At 51.1% G+C, this 18,193-nt stretch overlaps 2 protein-coding genes across 2 annotated transcripts; both read left to right on the top strand.

The window, feature by feature from the left end:
• Nucleotides 1-209: 209 nt before the first annotated feature.
• LEPREL2 (leprecan-like 2) lies at nt 210-6,406 on the top strand. The gene is made up of 8 exons (XM_009581532.1): nt 210-261; nt 1,438-1,562; nt 1,685-1,780; nt 2,785-2,935; nt 3,109-3,226; nt 5,049-5,124; nt 5,542-5,682; nt 5,978-6,406. Exons 2-8 carry the CDS (start codon nt 1,470-1,472, stop codon nt 6,188-6,190), a joined length of 888 nt encoding a protein of 295 aa, XP_009579827.1. The 5' UTR covers nt 210-261; nt 1,438-1,469; the 3' UTR covers nt 6,191-6,406.
• Nucleotides 6,407-8,281: 1,875 nt separating this feature from the next.
• Nucleotides 8,282-18,192, top strand: GNB3 (guanine nucleotide binding protein (G protein), beta polypeptide 3; the record flags this gene model as incomplete). Its single annotated transcript, XM_009581534.1, has 10 exons — nt 8,282-8,461; nt 13,148-13,249; nt 13,820-13,858; nt 14,033-14,139; nt 14,251-14,314; nt 14,431-14,593; nt 14,683-14,749; nt 15,687-15,888; nt 17,060-17,276; nt 18,089-18,192. Coding segments are annotated over exons 2-10 (1,020 nt in total), but the record flags the coding sequence as incomplete, so codon positions are not given.
• Nucleotide 18,193: the final 1 nt, after the last annotated feature.

Raw genomic sequence — 18,193 nt, 5'->3', positions numbered from 1 at the left:
CCTTAATGATTCTATGATTCTATAAAGTGGTGGAAGTAGGGGATGGGGTTGGTGTGGCAGGGGTGGTACAAGGGATAGTAATACCTACTGAGGAATGGGCAAAACAGGAAGAGGAAGGGTGTGAAATTCTACCACAGAGGAGGGTTAGTCATAGCTCTGTGTACTGACAGCCCTGGTGTCTGTTTTTTCCCTTGCTCCCGAGAGAGGATCAGGAGAAGCAAAAGCAGGAAACTCTGGATGTGGAAGAGAGGGAGAAGAGGGGTGAGTAAAAGAGCTTGAAGAAGGACTTGGATGCAGTCAGCCAGGCTCAGTCAGGCTAAGTGCTGTCTTTTCTTCCATCCTCAGGCATTTGAATGCTAGCGTAGATGCAGACTGACTCGAATGGCTCAGCAAGTCTTCTCACTGTTTCTTTTCTCCCTCTTTGATGCATGTGTAATCTTGCAAAATCTCACTGCGTACATCTCTGGGATGGGAACTCAAAGAGCACGGTGGCTGGAGAAGCTGAGAGCAGTGGTGCCTGAATACGTGACAAGCCTGTGGACATGCAGATCCCTGTTCGGTGTGGCAGGAGTGTCTACACCAAATGTGGTTCAACTCCACCAGCCCAACTTCAAACAACATTTTTCTGAAGGGGACAAGGAGAGAGGGGGGGAAATGGAAACTGGAAACAGACTATTCGGCTTGGGCAAGTCTTTCCCTGAAAAACACAAGTCCAAATGGTTTGTGGCTGAATGCTATAGACTGCAGTGCAGAGTCCCGTGTTCTTGCTGGTCCTCTATTCTTATGTGTGGACACACAGCCTCTTGCAGGGCTCTGTCCTGGAGTCTTTGCTTGAAGTGACCCAAGTGGTTCTCTGCTGTGACACATGGGAGAGCAGATCATTCTGAGGGCCTGAGTGCTTTGCATTCCTGACAATCCAGAGATCAGAGGCGGGAGGGGGGAAAGGCCAAAGATCAAAAGACCAAATCACCAACTAATACCCATTGCTTCTCTTTGGGGCTGAAGAAAGTAGAAAGATTCACTGGAGATAATTCTGGGATAAGATGTGTGATCGAAAGGAGGGTTGATGGAGGTGTTTACCTGCTTCTTTTCTCCAGAGCCTCACCCCAGTAGGCTGGACCTGTTCTGCTGCTGCGATCCACAGTGCACTCAACTTTCCCCAGCTCCCTGCTGCTCTCCCAGCAAGCCCCAAGTTTCTGCTGGCTCCTGAAGCACTCGCTGTAGGCCAGCTTCCCCAGCTGATGCTCTGGTTCCCCTGACGCATGTGCGGGGTGCAAGTGGCCCAGGTCTGCGAGGAATGGGCGCTTCTGGGGAACTGTCCTGTCTTCTCAGAGAATGTATAGTGTCTCTCCACTTCCTTATCCAGGCTGGGGGTTGGTGTCTAAGGCCTTCTTGTCCAAAGCTTGCTCATGCCTATCGGTACTTCCTTCTTAACAGGTCCTTTGCCTTTTGAGGGTATTGCTGTCACGATGGATTCCCACCAGATGAATGGAACCCAGAGGGTTGTGTTTGACAGAGTGCTGACGGAGTCTGAGTGTAAGGACCTTCTCCGTCTGACAAAGGTGAGGCCTGGGTCTTGTAGGAGCTCCTGTATATGTACTTTCCTACTCAGCAGGCAGGGTTGTAGTGTTTCCATGGAGGAGAGATGGCAGCCTAATGTGTCATCTGTATTCTTCCCTGCCAGGCAGCAGGAGAAGCAGGAGATGGCTACCGGGCAAGACGGTCGCCTCACACCCCGCATGAGAGATTTGAAGGGTTAACCATTTTGAAGGCCATGCAGGTAAGTGGCTCTGTGGGTCTGTCACCTTCTTGATTGTCTGGAAAGAGGGTTTGTAACCCAAGCGTTTTTCTCTGTGAAGTGCACTCTGGATGGGGTTACGGGTGTGTTATCTTCCTCACAAGCACACGTGCGGTCTCCCCTGACCCTCTTCCTCCACGATCACGTTTAGGCACGTTGTACATAAATGCTTGATAAATGCTTTCTCTCCTGTGAGACAGAGTTTCGAGATTGCTACTTGTCCCTCTGCGGCAGTCTTACAGACATGCTTAGCTTAGCATTGGAGAATAAATTAAGGTGGAAAGAGCCTCCGGAGATCTCTAGTCCGACCCCCTGCTCACAGCATGGCTAATTCCAAAGCTAGATGAGATCCCGCAAGGCTTTGCGCAGGCAAGTCCTGAACATCTCCAAGGGTGGAGATTCCCCAGTCTCTCTGGGCACCTGTTTCACTCTTGGGAGGATGAAATATTTCTTTATATCTGGCCAAAATTTCCCTTGCTGCAGCTTTTGCCTGTTGCCTGTTGTCTTTTCAGTGTGTCCCTCTGAGAAGAGACTGTATCGATCTTCTCTATAACCCCCTTTTAGGTGACAGGAGGCTCCCCTTTTAGGTGACAGGAGGCTGTAGTTAGATCCTCCTTTGGCCTTCTTTTCTCTAGGCTGAAGAAACCCAGCTCTTTCAGCCCCTTTTTCTAAGTGATGTGCTCCAACACCCCTGCCATCCTAAGACCCTTCACTGAAGACTCACTCCAGTTTGCTAGTGTCCCTTGTGTACTGGGGGACCCAAAATGATGCTGCATTCCAGATGTGGCTTCATGTGCTGAGTAGAAGGAATGAATTGCTGTGCTGTACAGGTGTACACCTGACTTATATTTACGTGAGAAAACATGTTATTTTCTTACATGTGTGACCACAGGACTTTACACAGGTCTTCTGTACTGTATATGTGTATCACTTTTTAGAGTGTCTTTGTATATAAGTATTCTAACAGGCTTGTTTTTCACTTGTAGCTGGCCCAGAATGGGGACGTGGACTGGAGAGATGCCAAATTGCTTTTGCAGGCCAGTGAGAAATCGCGGAAAATCATAGAGTCCTATTTTACTCCTGGAAAGAAACTCCATTTCTCATTCACACACCTTGTGTGCCGCACGGCTGTAGATGGTAAAGAATCTTTCACCCTGTTAGTCCCCATCTCCTGGAGAGTCTCTTCAGTCCCAGCCATGTGCTCTCAGGAGACTCTCTTCCCTTTACTCTCACTGCGCCCCTTTCTCTCTGCCTTATTCTTTCTTGAAACTGAAAACGCCCATATTCTTTTTTGTAATTTTCCTTTTCAGAGGAACAGGAAGGTCGCATGGATCTTAGTCATCCTGTCCATGCTGATAATTGTCTCTTGGATCCTGAGGGGCAAGAGTGCTGGAGAGAACCACCTGCCTACGTGTACAGGGACTACAGGTAAGAGAAGAAGGGGACCTGCATTAGATCATGTGGAGATCAGAACATCTCCCCAGCCCCATCAGAGGATGAGCTCAGTTTATAGAAACCAGGTGGTGGGTTGTTGGCTCAAAGCCAGCCAGGACTATAGCATCAGGCAGAAGGCTGCATCAGTGGCTTCAGAATGAGGTGTGAAACACCTTCCCTAGTCCATTTCCCTTCTGATATAGATGCTATCCTGGTATAGTCAGATTGTAAAGTTACCAGGCTCTGTCATGTAACTGCTTAGATCTCTGTTCCTCCTGTGAGAAAGCTGTCCTGTCACCTCACTCCTCCCTGGGTAGCGGGCTTCTCTGACTTCTACTTAAATGTATGTTAAAATATCTTCCTGGGATCTATGCCACTGAGCTATTTCCAGGAGTATTCCTGTCTTCTTGCAGAGTGAATTGTGATTGACCAACCAACTCACAAGGGCTGAGCTCTTCCAGTGTCCTTTTGAAAGAGGTCCCTGTGCTCCAGACTTGCTGGATTTCTTCTGTGTATTTGTGCTATGGTCATTAATGAAACTATTGAACAGGATTGGGCCCAGGGGTTCAAGAGTCCCAGTGATCCTCCTGCAGGTGAACAGTACTCCTTTTGGTGCCAGCACTAGTCACTGTGTGCTGTTCACGTGCTCTTCTTCACCTTCTCTGTGTTAATTAATAATTTCTCTAGTGGCACCATTCTGAGTACTTTTACCAGAGTCCAAACTGCTGAGATCGAGCATGTTGTCTTTCCCTGGGAAATCAACTGTTTTGTCAAAGATTGTGTGGCTAGCCCAACCTGCTTTTAGTACCCCCATGTTACATTTTAAGACCGTTTTCCATTTACCTGTTGTCCTTCAATTATCCTTCTCCTCAGAAATGGAGTCTACAGCCCTGCAGACTACTGAGATCAGGCTAACAGGCCTGTTTGTGCTTCAACCATTATCACTACCCTCCTGCTCCTTCGTGCATGTGAGAGCTATCCTTGCTTTTCTCCAGTCATGTTACCACTCTGACTTCACAGTCTTACTAAAACCCTATGGCAGAAGAGCTATAACTTCCTGGGTTTCAGGGTTGGTAATCCTCTCACTGTCGTTATGTCCTTAACGTTTTGTTTCAGCAGCCACAGTGTTGATTTCTATTTCTTTCTCCCAGTCCCGTTAATGAGCTCTCTTGTTCCTCTGATGTTTTCTATCAGCTTAATTGAAGACCAGGAAGAACTCAAGTAGTTTGTGGTCCATTCTTTTACCTAGTTGACTGTGGTCTCACATGCACTGTGCAGTAGCCTCACTACTTCTCTTTTTGTCTAACATTAGCAAAGAAACGTCTTGCTTTTTCTTTTCTGCATGCACTAAGCCTCTTTTTGACCATTCTTATGTTACCCTGAAATTCCTTGACTATTAAGACATGGCTTTCTTTGCTGATCAGTCTCCTCTTCCAGGTTTTGGATTACGTCCAATCTTAATACATAACATCATGCCAGGTCAGAACCAAGGTCTGTCTAGCCCAGGGCATTGTCGCAACAGTACTACACGTGCATGCTGCAGAGGATTTAAAAAAAACAAAACAGGACAAACATGTGGAGCTAACTCCCTGGCATACTCTCCTAGCCTTCTGTGGCTTGCAGCTCAGGGACTCCCCTGAGTTAGGCACTGCTGTATTTAACACCCCCAAATGGATTCTCCTGATAACTGGTCTACTCACTTTTTGAACCTGTGGTATCATTCACGTTCCACAGCCTCCTGCGACAAGGAGTGTGGGGAAGCACCTGGGAGGAATGAGCTTCACTGTCCATATGTCCTCTTTCCTTTTGTCCACAGTGGCATTCTCTACCTCAATGATGACTTCCAAGGTGGGGGCCTTTTCTTCACTGAAATGGACACCGTGACTGTCACAGTAAGTCTGGGACCGGCCAAAAGAAGAAGGGAGGACTGAGGATGAGACTTAGTCTGGGCGGGAGGACACTAGTTGGTTATTGGATCCCACCACTCCAAAAACAACTCAGTGCTGGTGCTGTGGCAGATTCAAATAGGGACAGCTAAAGGCAAATTGAGGCAAATCTCAGACAGAGGAGAGGTTAACTCCTTTCTAGCTGAGATGTTCCAGGCTCTTGCAGTCTGTGGGTGTCTGTGACGTCAGTTGTCCCCTTGATTCTCTGTCCCTCCCCAAGGTCTGTCTTGCTCATAGACTGGCAGTGGATGCTTAGTGGCTCTCCGCTGTTCCATGTTCCCAGAGGCAACGTTACCTCTGTACAATGACCGTGTACCCCAGAGCAGGGGGCTGCTGGCTTCATTGTCTTCTCTCTCATGGCAGGCCGAGGTTCATCCTAAGTGTGGGAGGCTGGTAGCCTTCAGCTCTGGCAAGGAGAATCCCCACGGCGTGTGGGCAGTGAGCCGCGGGAGGCGCTGCGCCATTGCTCTCTGGTACACGCACTCCCAGGAGCATGCTGAGCAGGTAAAGGACCATGCTGGAGAAATGGATAGGAGTACCTCCAAGCTAGATCAAATGCCTCTGAGGAATGGCTTGTGGGCTTTCCCGTGGGGCAGGGCCTAGTGCAGCAGCTGGGGGTTGTTCTCTGACAAGGTAGCTGGTGGAGGGGCCAGCCTGTGATGGGTCCCGCAAGAGAGAATGGGCTCTGGGAGGGTTGGGTGGATGTGGCAAAGACGAGATGTGTCTTGTCAGCCCCTGTGAGCAGGATGAAGACCCTAGCAGGGAGGGGTTCACATCATCTCTGTCTCCACGGCTGCAGGAGCGAGTGAAGGCAGAGGAGCTGATGGAGCAGAAGGCTGTGGAGCAGGACCAGCCTGATGGAGAAGACCATCAGGGGGCTGATCACAGTGGCAGATCCTCCTCAGAGCTTCCTGTTCCCAGCGGCGGAGCCAGGCCCACGAGCCGGAGACACAAGCATGGCTCAGACAGGACACAGCACCCCAAGGAGCTGCGGGCCAGAGATGAGTTCTGAGTATGCAGGGCCCTGGGGGCAGGACTGGCACACGCCATGGCCTGGCAGGTCTCGGTAGCACCGGGACCACAGAGGCCTGGAGCAGTGTATTAGCATGCTAGAGCCGTAGTGATGGGGAGGGATGCAGCTTTCTTCTCTCTGACATCCCAGTAGCTGAAAAATGGGAGCAGGGACAGAGTATTAAAGTCAGTGACACCAGGAACTTTCTTCACTGCCTCACCAACGTATTTGTGTCACTCAGAAGTACGGAGGCAGGGTCTCCTCAGCCCAATCCTCTCAGTGCCAGCTTCTTGGTCATCCAGGGCCAAATCTGAGAGGGGGAGGAGGAGCCTGGGATCTTTTAGCAAGGGCTGTCTCACATTCAGAAACTCAGAACAGAAGCGTCTGAATTTCCTAGGCACCTGCAAAGCTCCAGAAAATCACAGTTGGTTTGAGAGAGGGAAGGTGAGGGACTGTGAATATATGGAATAAAAACAAAATGCTGGACACAGATGTTGGTGGGAGCTTGAGTCTGTACACCAGGAGGGAGACACGCACGCTCATTGCTGATGGAAATTTAATTAACAAATGATGGAAGGAGATTGAGCCCTCAGTGAAAGAAAACATAGAAAGTATTTGCCCAGATGCCAGTTACTTCCGATAAGGGGGAGCAAGAGAGAAAGTCAGCTCTGCCATGACTAATCCCTGGACAGGGTGGGGAGTGCCTTTAAGAAAAAGTACTGTACGCTCACGTTTCCCTGCAGCAAGACCTCTTTTCCTTTTTTTTTTCCTCTCCTTGCACCAAATTGCCCCTGAAGGCAGAAGAGATATTTTGTTTATCATTTTCCATCCTGATACAAAGACAATCTGCTGTCACTGCCCAGGGGATTAGTGTCCCGAGGTGAGATTATATTGTAGGAATTGAATGGGGTGGATATGGAGTATCAAAAAGAGCAGTGACCCTTTTCCTGGGAAGCATTAGAGCCAGAGATCAATCTGTGGTCATGACATACACAGGCCTTGATGGGAGTTGTGCATGGAGACCCCAACTACAGTTCAGATGGAAGAAATCTGTAGGGCCAGGGCCAAGAGGTGGGTGGGTGATCCCCTCGTCGCTGTTGGCACAGGGCCTCTGCTCCATGGAAAGGGAAGTCTTTCCTCAATCTGAATCCTGGCACTTCCTTAATGTGCAAGTTTGGGAAACCTGCATCAGCAACCCTTTTTGCCTCCCGTCCTCCCCAGGATCGCAGGAAAAAGACAATTCGATGCGTGCATTTCAAGTTCCCTCTCCCTGGCAGGAGGTCCATCACATCCTAGCACTCACACATTCATCCCGGTGATTTATGTGGGGGCACTGGATGGTTCCTGCTTGATGAGGACGTGTTGGGGGGTGAGGGGCCAGTGTCCACATCTTTGGCTTGCTTTGCCCAAAGGTGGCTTGGGTGATTAGACTGATGGCCTCCTGACGTCAGATGAGATCCGTTAAAAGGTATTTATCTCGGGCTTGGGCCAAAGCCGCAGGAGAGATTAAAAGAGATTGAGGCCAAGATAATCCCCTCGCAGCATCCTACTAAAGTGGCTGCCAAAAGGCACACCACCGAATCTTTTGTCGCCCCTTGGCCCCTCTGCCCAGTTTTGTCTTCCCCATGCAGAGCCCAGTTTGCTGCCCAGAGAGGGTGTGACCCCAGCCCTCTGGTTTTGCCTTGGCAGGGCTGCCATGTGTGGCACCATCCCTCTTCCCACCCTGCCCAGGATACAAGTGGCACACTGTCCCTGGGAAAACGGGAATCCCTGTATACTGTGAGGTGCAGCGAGCCCTGCCCCGGTGGCTGATAATCCTAGCCTGTTCTGGCTAATCTTCACTTTATTAGTTTGTTGCTGATATAAACAGAGGGAGTCAAACCTGCCTGTGATGGTTTCTTTCCCTTCAGGAGCAGCATGCTACTCTCTCTTTTCACCCCTCCCCGTCCACCTGCTTTGCATTACATCCCAATCCGATTTCCACAAGTCTCTGGTGTCTGATTTAATTTGCCTGACGCTGCTCCTGGAATCAGCCCTCCCCCAACCCCTCCCGTCCACAGCCTTCCAGCTCCGCATGGGGAGATCAGTCCTGGGAGAGGCTGAGGAGCAGAGAGGGAGCAAGGGACTCGCTGGGTGGACAGGCAAGACTGACTGGAGACCGGACAGGGACAAGGGGCTTCTGGCCGGCGGGGAGCCATTCTCAGCAGGGGAGGCAGGTCGTGAAGGTCCCATCCAGGGGGGACTGCAACCCACCTTGCTCTACAGATCCCGGTAAGGATGCTGCCTTGTTGTGATGCCTGAGGTCACCTTGGTGAGCCTGGCACTTGGGACCCTGAGTTTCTTGGTGTGAAGCTGTGGGGAATTTTTGTAGATGGGCTGATCCCATCTGAGGATGTGGGAGGGAAGATCATGGTGGGGAAGGAGTTGGGGTTAGCACTGAGATGTCTTTACAATGATGAGGGGCTTTCCACTGGGATGGGGTTGCTTGTTCTCCCCTTGGCAGGTAAATCTCACCAGTTTCCAGACTGGAACAGCAGGGTAACGCCTCCCCTGAGGGACCTGGCACTCGCTACCTGTACACAGTCCTGCACTCCCGGTGCACCCCTGTGCACACCTCTTTGCAGCTGGCTGCTTTTCTGGATGGAGAAGCGAGGAGCAGAGCAGGGTAATTCTACCCTGGCCTTTGATCTCTATCACAGGAGAGGGGGATCATCTCTGTATCCGGCGCTGCAAAAAGCCCAGGGTCACCAGAGCATGCGAGGCCAGCCAGGGATTACACAGAGACCCAGGGATGCTGCCTATTAACACTCAGACATCCCTCCTGCACCTTTCCTTTTCTATTCACAGCCCTCTCCCAGCATCCCACAGAAGGACCACTCCCTCCCCAGTGTGGAGAAAGCTACCCAGAGAATAGGAAATAAGGAAATTCACCTCTCCTTTCTTCCCACCCGTCACTTGTGCCCTGATCCCCACAAGGGAGTGATGCAGGTGGCTCGGTAGGAGAGACCCTGGGGTGCAGGCTGGGCTCCTGCCATGGCATGGTGCAAGGGACATAGCCACTGCTCTGAAAAGTCATGGTGTGGCAGCAAAAGGCAGAAGGTGGATGGTTCCAGACCCCCCTCAGCCTCATGCCACAGTAGAGGCATTTGGTCTGCTACGAGCAGACACCCAAGGGCTCAGGATGGGTCTGGTTGCCCACAAATAGGAGTGCTACAGCAGGTGCCTCCAGCAAGTTTGTCAGAAAAGGCAGGAAGGGAAAGAACGGTCATGTTGGAGAGCAGAAGAAATGAAACATGGTTTCAAAAGCCAAGAACTGTGAACTGGATAAGCCCAGCCAAGGCAGAGCTCAGAAGAGGGCTGGTGTGAACCGACTAAGCCCAGGCTCTGTTTGGCTGTGCCATGCTCCTCAGTGATGCTTGTAGGAGGCACAAGTCTGGACCAGTGCTGATGCCAGGGTCCTCCTGTCAGTAGCTCTTTGCAATGATGGGGTTGTGGTGGTGAATTCCTTTTTCAAAGATACCTAGGGACTTAGTTTCCTCTACTGCTTAGCATCCACCTGAAAGAGCCCTTACTTTCAGAAAGTACTGAGTGTGCACCATTCAGAAGCCTTTCCCATTAAAATCAGGCTGGGCAGCTACCATGAGCAACCATGAGCTGATCCTTGAATCCACAAGAAATCTGCATCCCTAAGGTCCCGCTGGTCACGGCAGGAACATGCCAGACTCCATTCCCCTTTCCCCTGTTTCCTGTCCTAAATTTACATGCCCATGTGCTCTTTTGCACACCTGCCATGGGCCTCTGCTCTCTGCTGGGGACCAGGTAACACACTCCCCACAAACTGCACTGGGATGTGACGGGTGGAGGTGACAGGCGAAGCTGGAGCTATTATTATTGCTCATCTGTGGCTCCTTGTCCTTCTGAGGCTGAGAACAATTCCCAACTTCATTTAGAGTGTTCTCTGAAGGGGATTTAAAGGTTTGAACACAGTCCTGAACCTGAGCTGCACCTTCTCTATATTTAGCCCTTTTTATCCGTCCTCGACGTCGTGCCCCTGCCCTTTGATCTGCCTGCCAGCTCCAAAAGCCCCTCATCTGGTTGTGCAACTTCACAGAGCAGGCGCCTGTGAACTGGCTCTCCAGTGCTAGTGCCAGCATTGAGAAAGAAACACCCGGGGAAGGGAAGGCGATGGTAAAAAAGCAGGAGAGATGCAAGGAAGACTGGGGACCCGATGGGTGGTGGGGAGGACATGTGCAGCCAGCTTCACCTGGGGCAGAAATTGGAAGGAAGAGAAAACAAGGCTCCCACCTCCATGCAGGTCTGGGTGGGCAAAAGCAGAAGTCCGCAAAGACAGATTAGGGCAAGTGGATGGGTGATGATCTCAGATGGCCAACAGTCTGTGAAATGACAGCATGGAGAGCAGAAAGCCAGTGCTGTTCCAGCTGGGAGAAGCTCTAGGAAGGGATTGCTGTGGAGAAGCCAGGTCTTGGGGACCAAGCAGAGGAGACTGGAAGGAGAGAGTAGAGAGGGAAGAGGTGGCCCAGCAGGAAAAGGCAATCCAACGCTTATGGTTGATGGAGGGGACAAGATCACTCCTGGGAAAAACCGAGAAAGGGGAAGGTGTGGACCACAATGGTAGGGCTGGAAGGGTGGCTGGAAGTTCAGGTTTGCCACTCGATGTGCTGGGACGCAGCGACCAGAGCTGGATGCAGTCTCTGCAGCTTGACTGTACACCAAAGCTGAGGGGCAAACACCACAAGATAAGGAGGATGTGCAGCCTACTGAAAGCTGCAAGGCCTTCCTCAGCATCTCCCCAGTCTGTCAGTTAGCTGAGAGACGGCGTGGGGTGCCCAGCCCCTCCCCAAAGGAGAAGTGCATTCAGGTGGGTTTCCATGGCCAGCATCACTCAACCAGGTGCAGCTGTGTGTCCTTGCTGGGAGGAATCCCCTCATCACTGTTCTGTCAAAACAAGAAAAAAACGAACCAGTGGAAAGAGCCCAGCTCACATGCCGGTCCGTCCCCATCCTTCGCCGTAGCTGAGGCTGGCAGCCCCAGGCCACTGCTGTGGCACCTGCCTCCAGGCCCTGACACTGCAGCCCTGGGCCCCTCTCCTGCTCCCTCACCGTGTGCTGGGGCCAGCAGACAGGCCAGCAGCCACGTCCAGTGCATGGGCAGCAGTGCTGTGGCTCTGTTCAGGCTTGCAGGCAGCAGGTATGAGTCTTCTCTGCAAAGTATATCCTGAAATATCCTCCCTCTGGGATAAGCTCATGCCTCCTGGGATCTGGGGGAAACCTGTATCTCCCTGTTTTTCCTACACTCAAGCCATGCCTTAGGAGTTATTGATCAAGCAAGAACTCACCATGCCTGGAAGATCAAAGGAAAGCCACAGAGATGTTCGGGGGAAGGGATTTTGGAGGGAAACTCAAAGAGCTCTACGAAGCAGCGAGCAAAGGTGGGATTTGGGAGCTACCCGCATGTGCTTGCCTGCAGCAAGAGAGCAGCCTGGCATGGAAGGACCCAAAGGCCCGTTGGCTGGAAGAAAGGAGGCCTTCAGGCAACAGGCCAGAGGGGGATGGAGGCGATGTGATTCACAGGGACTAGAAGGAGAAATTCTGCAGACGTTGCTGGAGCATTTCTTGGCCTTGGGGCAAAGTGCTGGTTCTAATGATGAAGAACACCTGGAGCACATCTGGACACTCACACCAACCCAGGAGAAATATTGAAGCAATAAAGACCAAATTTGTCTACAAGACTGGGAAATGCTAGAATCACTGGTGAAGTTTTAAGTGCACGTAACAAGAAAGAGAGAACAAAATGGAGATGCTGTATAATCACATGGTACACCTGTATCTTGAATATGGATTACAGTTCTGGTTCATTGCCCTTTCTGCAAAAATGTATCATCTGTACTCTGTAAACAACTGAAAAGGGCTTGGAGAACAACAGAGGTAATAGGATGTAATGGCTTACATGGGAGGAATGACTAAGTGTGCTCTGCAGTCTGGAAAAGAGATGGATGAAGACGGGTATGACAAAGATCTATAAAAAAAACAAGTGATGCTGAGGTGAATAGAGACCAGTTATTTGCTGATTCTTCCAACTCAAAAGCTCGGTACCACCAAGTGGAACTAGTGCCATTTGGCAGTAACAGAACCAGGAACTTCTTTGCAGAACATGCCACTAAGCTGTGGGATTCCTCACCATGGAGGATGGTAAATTTCAGCATGGGTGCAAAAAGTGTGTGGACAAACGCACAGAAGAAAAATCCAGCAAGAACTTGCATACAGTAATGCTGCCTCTAGCTTTGGAAGTCAATGAAAAGCTGGGGCTAGGAAAGTAGGAGAAATACCACTATCTGCTTAAGATATTCTTAGATCATTCCCTAGGTATCCACCAGGTTGTTTTTTTTTTTTTTTTTTTTGGATGGGAAGCTAGAAGGGAACCCTGACAGAGCACCTCAACAGCCCCCAGATTTCTTTGGTGGTCAAAGAGCTGGTGGGCACTGACTGGCGATGCTTTGCCTAGGACAAACGATAGGAAATAGCCACTGGGCTCCCCCCATCAAGTTTTTTCCTCCTGGAGCTGAGATGGACAGCTTGGCCATGGACAGGGAGAAGCTGATGAAGAAGACCCAGGACTTGGTAGGGCCTGGAATGGGTGGGTTATAAATAAAGAGGTGAGGGGAAAAGTGCAGCCAGAACCTCAGCAAGAGGTTCTGGAGGTCTTCAGCTTCCCAGTGTACATGTAAGCAGGATACAAAATCAAATGGACCTTTGATCAGGCCCAGTACAAACTTTCCAAACGCTAAGGGCTTTGACTAGATACAGCACGACATTACCAATCAGTCAGCCAAAAAATGGTTGCTAAGCCCTTATCAGAGATGCCTACATTTGCATAATTGAGCAGTCATATTAGCGCCCTTTCTACCTCACACCTTTCTCCTTTGATTTGTCTCCCCAGAATCAAGGCTGCCCCACGTGGAAGAGCCACCCCTAGGTCAGAAAGATGGGGGAAATGGAACAGATGAAGCAGGAGGCTGAGCAGCTGAAGAAGCAGATCGCGGTAATGCTGGCAACAGTCGTGAAACTGCTGAGAGAGTGTCTACCCCCCACGTCCAAGTTCTCCTCAGCCAACTTGGAGTTGAGCTTTCTCCATCTACATCCTTGGAGCCCTCTGCAGTTCTGCACAGCCTTTTAAGTGCTAATGGAGATCTTCATAGCACAGTGGGGGGAAGAGCAGGAGAGAGAGGAAGGGAGAGAAGAGGGGGCTCTATAACGGTGAGAAGGAAGTGGCCATGGGTGTTGTGTCTGCAGGCAAGCAGCGTAGTGGGTGCCCAGGACCTCCTCTGTCTGGGAGGCAGCTGGTGTTCTGCCAGGCAGGAGGATCCATAGGAAGGGGGGGTAGCATGGGGAACTGGATGCTGAGTAGGTTTTGGCTCACCTTCCTGATGTTTGACTGGTGCCGAGGTGCCCTGGTCACAAACCAGGATCCCCCTGTGCTGACCACAATCCAAACACAGCAAAGCCACAGTTCCTCCTCTAGCAGCTCCAGGCTATGCCCCCGAATTTCATGTGCCATTGCCTTCATCACACGGCTTTTTTTCTGTCTCATCTGTTCTTGTCTCTTCTCCAGGATGCCCGGAAAGCCTGTGCAGACACAACGCTAGCTCAGGTAAGGGTCAGGGCTGGCTGGGTAGGTGAGTGTGTGGGGGGGTCAGCTAGCACCACTCCAAGGGGGACTCCCTCCAGTTGGGAAGCAGAATTAGGAGGCAGAGACGTGGGGAGCAGCAAAGCTCCTGCCAGTCCAAGATTAATTCTTTCTCTCCCCCCCCGACTCTTTCCTCAGATTGTGTCTGGAGTGGAGGTTGTTGGCCGCATTCAGATGCGGACCAGAAGGACCCTGCGTGGGCACCTGGCCAAGATCTACGCCATGCACTGGTCCACAGACTCCAAGTGAGAGAGATACTGCTGATCTGCTGGGTGCAGGGCAGCACATGGGTGTGAAGGGCAAGAAGGCTCTGATGGGAAGAGAGCTACTAACATGATCTTGTTCCTCTCTCACAGACTTCTGGTCAGTGCCTCACAAGATGGGAAACTGATTGTATGGGACACATACACAACTAACAAGGTAGGAGTCAGATGGCTGCAGCAAACCAGGGTGCTGGAGCGTGTCCCCTCGGAGCTAGTGCCCTTGCCCTGCCCTCTCTGCTGCCAGAGTCCCAACACGGTTTCTTGTCCTCCCAGGTTCATGCCATCCCTTTGCGTTCTTCCTGGGTCATGACCTGTGCCTATGCCCCCTCAGGCAATTTTGTGGCCTGTGGGGGCCTTGACAACATGTGCTCCATCTACAGCCTCAAGACTCGTGAAGGCAATGTCAAAGTGAGCAGGGAGCTCTCAGCCCATACAGGTGTGTGTGCTGCCTGCCTGCAACTGCTTCCAAACTTCACTCTTCTAGCCCTGCCCCGTTTCTCATATTTCCTTGTTCCCCCTTCCCAGGTTACCTCTCCTGCTGCCGATTTCTTGATGACAACAATATTGTGACCAGCTCTGGAGATACCACATGGTGAGTGTTATCTTCTGCATCCTAGTGACATGACCTCTGGCTCTTAGAGGCACAGCTCACATGAGCAAATGCAGTCCTTTTGCTCTGCAGCAGTCCCCTATCTAAGGACAAATTGTTCCTACACAGGGAAGCCATGCAGAGCACCTTAGGAAGCCAGATCCATTTTTCCCCCTTGGCAGAACAGGTGCTTCTTTTCCTGGCTGAGGTCAGGTCAAGATGCAGATCTATTGGTGAAGCAGCAGGGACTATGTCGTCAGCTCTCACAAAGCACAGTGTCCTTTATCCCCGGACACAAAACATCGTAACTTTATGTGAAGCCCACATACACGCTCCACTTCTCAAGTCTTACCCGCTGTGCAATGGACACCTGCAAAGCCAGTGCCTGGATCCTTTGGTTCCTGGCTCTCAGGTCTCTCTGTGCTGTGACTCTGAGCAGTGCCGAGTCTTTATTCACCCCCACCCCATCCCAACACCTGCTTTGGAAGAACCTCTTGACAGAGGACGAGTCAGGATGTGGCATTTCCATCAGAGATGAAGGTTACGTGGGGCTTGTTCACCTGGCTGTAGTGTGGGATCCCAGTGAACACAGTCCGTGCATCCTACCAGCGTGGATACAGCAGACCTTTTTCAGCTGTTTGCCTGTGGGTCCCTTTTACCTCCTCTCAGTATTCCCTTCAGCTGTTGCAGTTGTGGGAATACGGTCAACCTCACACACCCCCAGCCTTAGTCTAACTCTGCTTTGGCAAAGGTATGACCAGCAACATCTGTGAAGATATCTCCTGTTGCATACAGCTGACTCCAGCAATAGTCTCACCCGTTTTCCCATGCTGTAGCCAGGCCCATGGCTTCCCTCCTTTTGTTTGTGAGTAGGACAGCTCTTCAGCTGTAGCTCTGCTCTGCCTGGGTTGGCTCTGAGAAGTTCTCTCCTCTCCCGCAGCGCGCTCTGGGACATTGAGACGGGGCAGCAGAAGACTGTGTTCCTGGGTCACACCGGAGACTGTATGAGCTTGGCCGTCTCCCCAGACTTCAAACTCTTCATCTCTGGGGCCTGCGATGCTACTGCCAAACTGTGGGACGTGCGGGAGGGCACCTGCCGTCAGACCTTCTCAGGGCACGAGTCCGATATCAACGCCATCTGCGTATGTATGCTGTCTGCATGGTGGTGGGGAGGCAAGGAGAATGGAGGGTGGACCAGCTCTGAAATAGGGTCTTGGGACAAGGTTGAAAGAAGCTGTCACAGTCATGTGGGCAGCAAGGGTCTCAGGAGACCTTGGCCCTGTGATCCAGCCTAAAGCAAGGAGGGCCTGAGTTCACTGAAGTTTGGAGGCTGGCTTCTTCCCAGGCACCGGGGCACCAAAGCATCTAGGTCTGACTGCCGTTCTCAAAGCGCTGCTTGGACTCAGCCAGCACACCATGATCTGTGGAGCTCAGCACCCTAAGACGGGTGCTGGCGCAGCTTTGCTCATAGCAGCTGTTGGGAACCACAGTTCAGGCACGCTCCTGGAGCCCTGGCGCAAGACACAAGTGAGGCAGCAGGAATACCTAAATCAGCTGAGGGTCTTGGTCAGCTCCAGACAGCAAAGGCGGTAACTTGGGATCACAGGGAGATCTTCTGAAGATGGAATCTTCACAGGAGGCAGGTGAGACATTTGGGGGCAAGTATCCCCCTTAGAGGCAAGGATTCAAACCAGAGCCCTAGATGTGGCAGGACAAAAAGCTTGTCAGTTTAATCCCTTTCTGGCAGATCAAATGAGTCTGCCAGCTACCTGCAATGTCTGCTGCTTGAACCACCCTCCGCTGACTTCAATTAGTACAGCCTTTCTCACCTGTCCCATGGCTACCCTGCCAGCCATACAGTTTTCTGCCACACCTGCTCCTGAGGAGCTCTTTTTTGCTCCTCAGAGCAAGGACACAGAAGAGGAGTGTGTATGAGAAGGTCGGGGTATGAGTATCAGACAGAGGAAGGCTGTCGTAGCTCTGAATCATGCCAGACCCCATCTGGGGGATAATGGGTGGACACTTGTCAAGCCCTGAACTAACAACTAGAGTTAAAGAGACAATAATCCTTCCTCAAGCACTGGAACATCTTGCAATAGCTCTAGCCCCTAGGTCTTTGGCTTTCTTGAAGTGGAAGGGGACTACTTGGTCTAAGGAGAAGCATCAGTCTCACCCTCAACTTTTACAATCCAGTGTCTTGTCCCACTGGGTTTTCCTGCCTCTGTGGCTTCCTGGTGGTCAGCAGGGAGGCGAAGATGTCAAGGAAATGTGTAAGGCACAGCCTGATTAAAATCTGGTGTGTGCCCTCCTCAGTTCTTCCCTAACGGTGAAGCCATCTGCACCGGCTCAGATGATGCCACTTGCCGTCTCTTTGACCTCCGGGCAGACCAGGAGCTCATAGTGTACTCTCATGAGAGCATCATCTGCGGAATCACATCAGTCGCCTTCTCCCGCAGTGGGCGTCTCTTGCTTGCTGGATATGATGACTTCAACTGCAACATCTGGGACTCCCTAAAAGCAGAGCGTGTGGGTGAGTGGCTCCTGGAGGTCCCTCTTTCATTCCCTGCAAGGTCTTCTGTCCCTATCCAGGCAAGGAAAAGGCCCTTATTTTTTCTAAAAGGGACACATCCTATATTGACTGAAACCCAACAAAGCTTCCTTGCACTTAAGGAGCACACCATAAGTAGTACAACTACCTTCTATGTAGAAGTATTGTTTTTAATGTTAAGGAAGTCAAGATTTTAAACAACATTGTTTCAAGGGGGAAAAGAGCATTAAGGTTCCTATTAGCTAAAACTGCTCACAAGCACCAGTAGTATTTCCTACTTTCTCCTAGCCTCTGCTGTTTGCCAGTTCCAGCTACTCACAGTGCCTCTTGGTGGCCAGGCACTGAGCTGGGCATGGACCTGGGCTTCCATCCAACATCTTTGGATACTCTGTGATGCTCATACACAGAATACACCCAAGTGCCACTTTTCTTTCAGATGTGGCCCCTAGCCTCTGAAAATTTATAATGCAACCCACCAACGGCATTGCTATTTCTCAGTCTTATCAAGGACGCCATCCTTTCTTACTCCTACCATTGCTCCAGGGTGAAAGCAGTTGTATGAGGATTCATCTAGCCAGACCTTCCCAAGAACATTGTTCTTTGGCCAGTCCCATGGGTGGTGGTTGTATGTCACACACAAATGTTCTTCTGCATGTTTGTTCTTATTAGCCACGTACTGATTGTAACACGTTGTGTAGGTACACAGCCTACGATGAGCGTCCTCAGCGTGGTCAACCCCTTCATCTCTCCCAGGCCGCACTTCTTTTCCTGACCTCTCTTCTTTCCCCCCATAGGAATCCTTTCTGGCCATGACAACAGAGTGAGCTGCCTGGGGGTGACGGCAGATGGCATGGCCGTTGCCACCGGCTCCTGGGGCAGCTTCCTCAAGATTTGGACCT

Source organism: Fulmarus glacialis, unplaced genomic scaffold, assembly GCF_000690835.1.
Source record: "Fulmarus glacialis isolate BGI_N327 unplaced genomic scaffold, ASM69083v1 scaffold27707, whole genome shotgun sequence".
NCBI classification, from domain to species: domain Eukaryota; kingdom Metazoa; phylum Chordata; class Aves; order Procellariiformes; family Procellariidae; genus Fulmarus; species Fulmarus glacialis.
This window is presented reverse-complemented; position numbering and strand designations above follow the sequence as displayed.

Coding starts and splice junctions, on each gene's coding strand:
- LEPREL2 (XM_009581532.1), top strand. CDS start 1,470: ATGGATTCCCACCAGATGAATGGAACCCAGAGGGTTGTGTTTGACAGA. Junction 1,781..2,784: donor CCATTTTGAAGGCCATGCAG/GTAAGTGGCTCT, acceptor TTTCACTTGTAG/CTGGCCCAGAATGGGGACGT. Junction 5,125..5,541: donor TGGACACCGTGACTGTCACA/GTAAGTCTGGGA, acceptor CTCTCATGGCAG/GCCGAGGTTCATCCTAAGTG.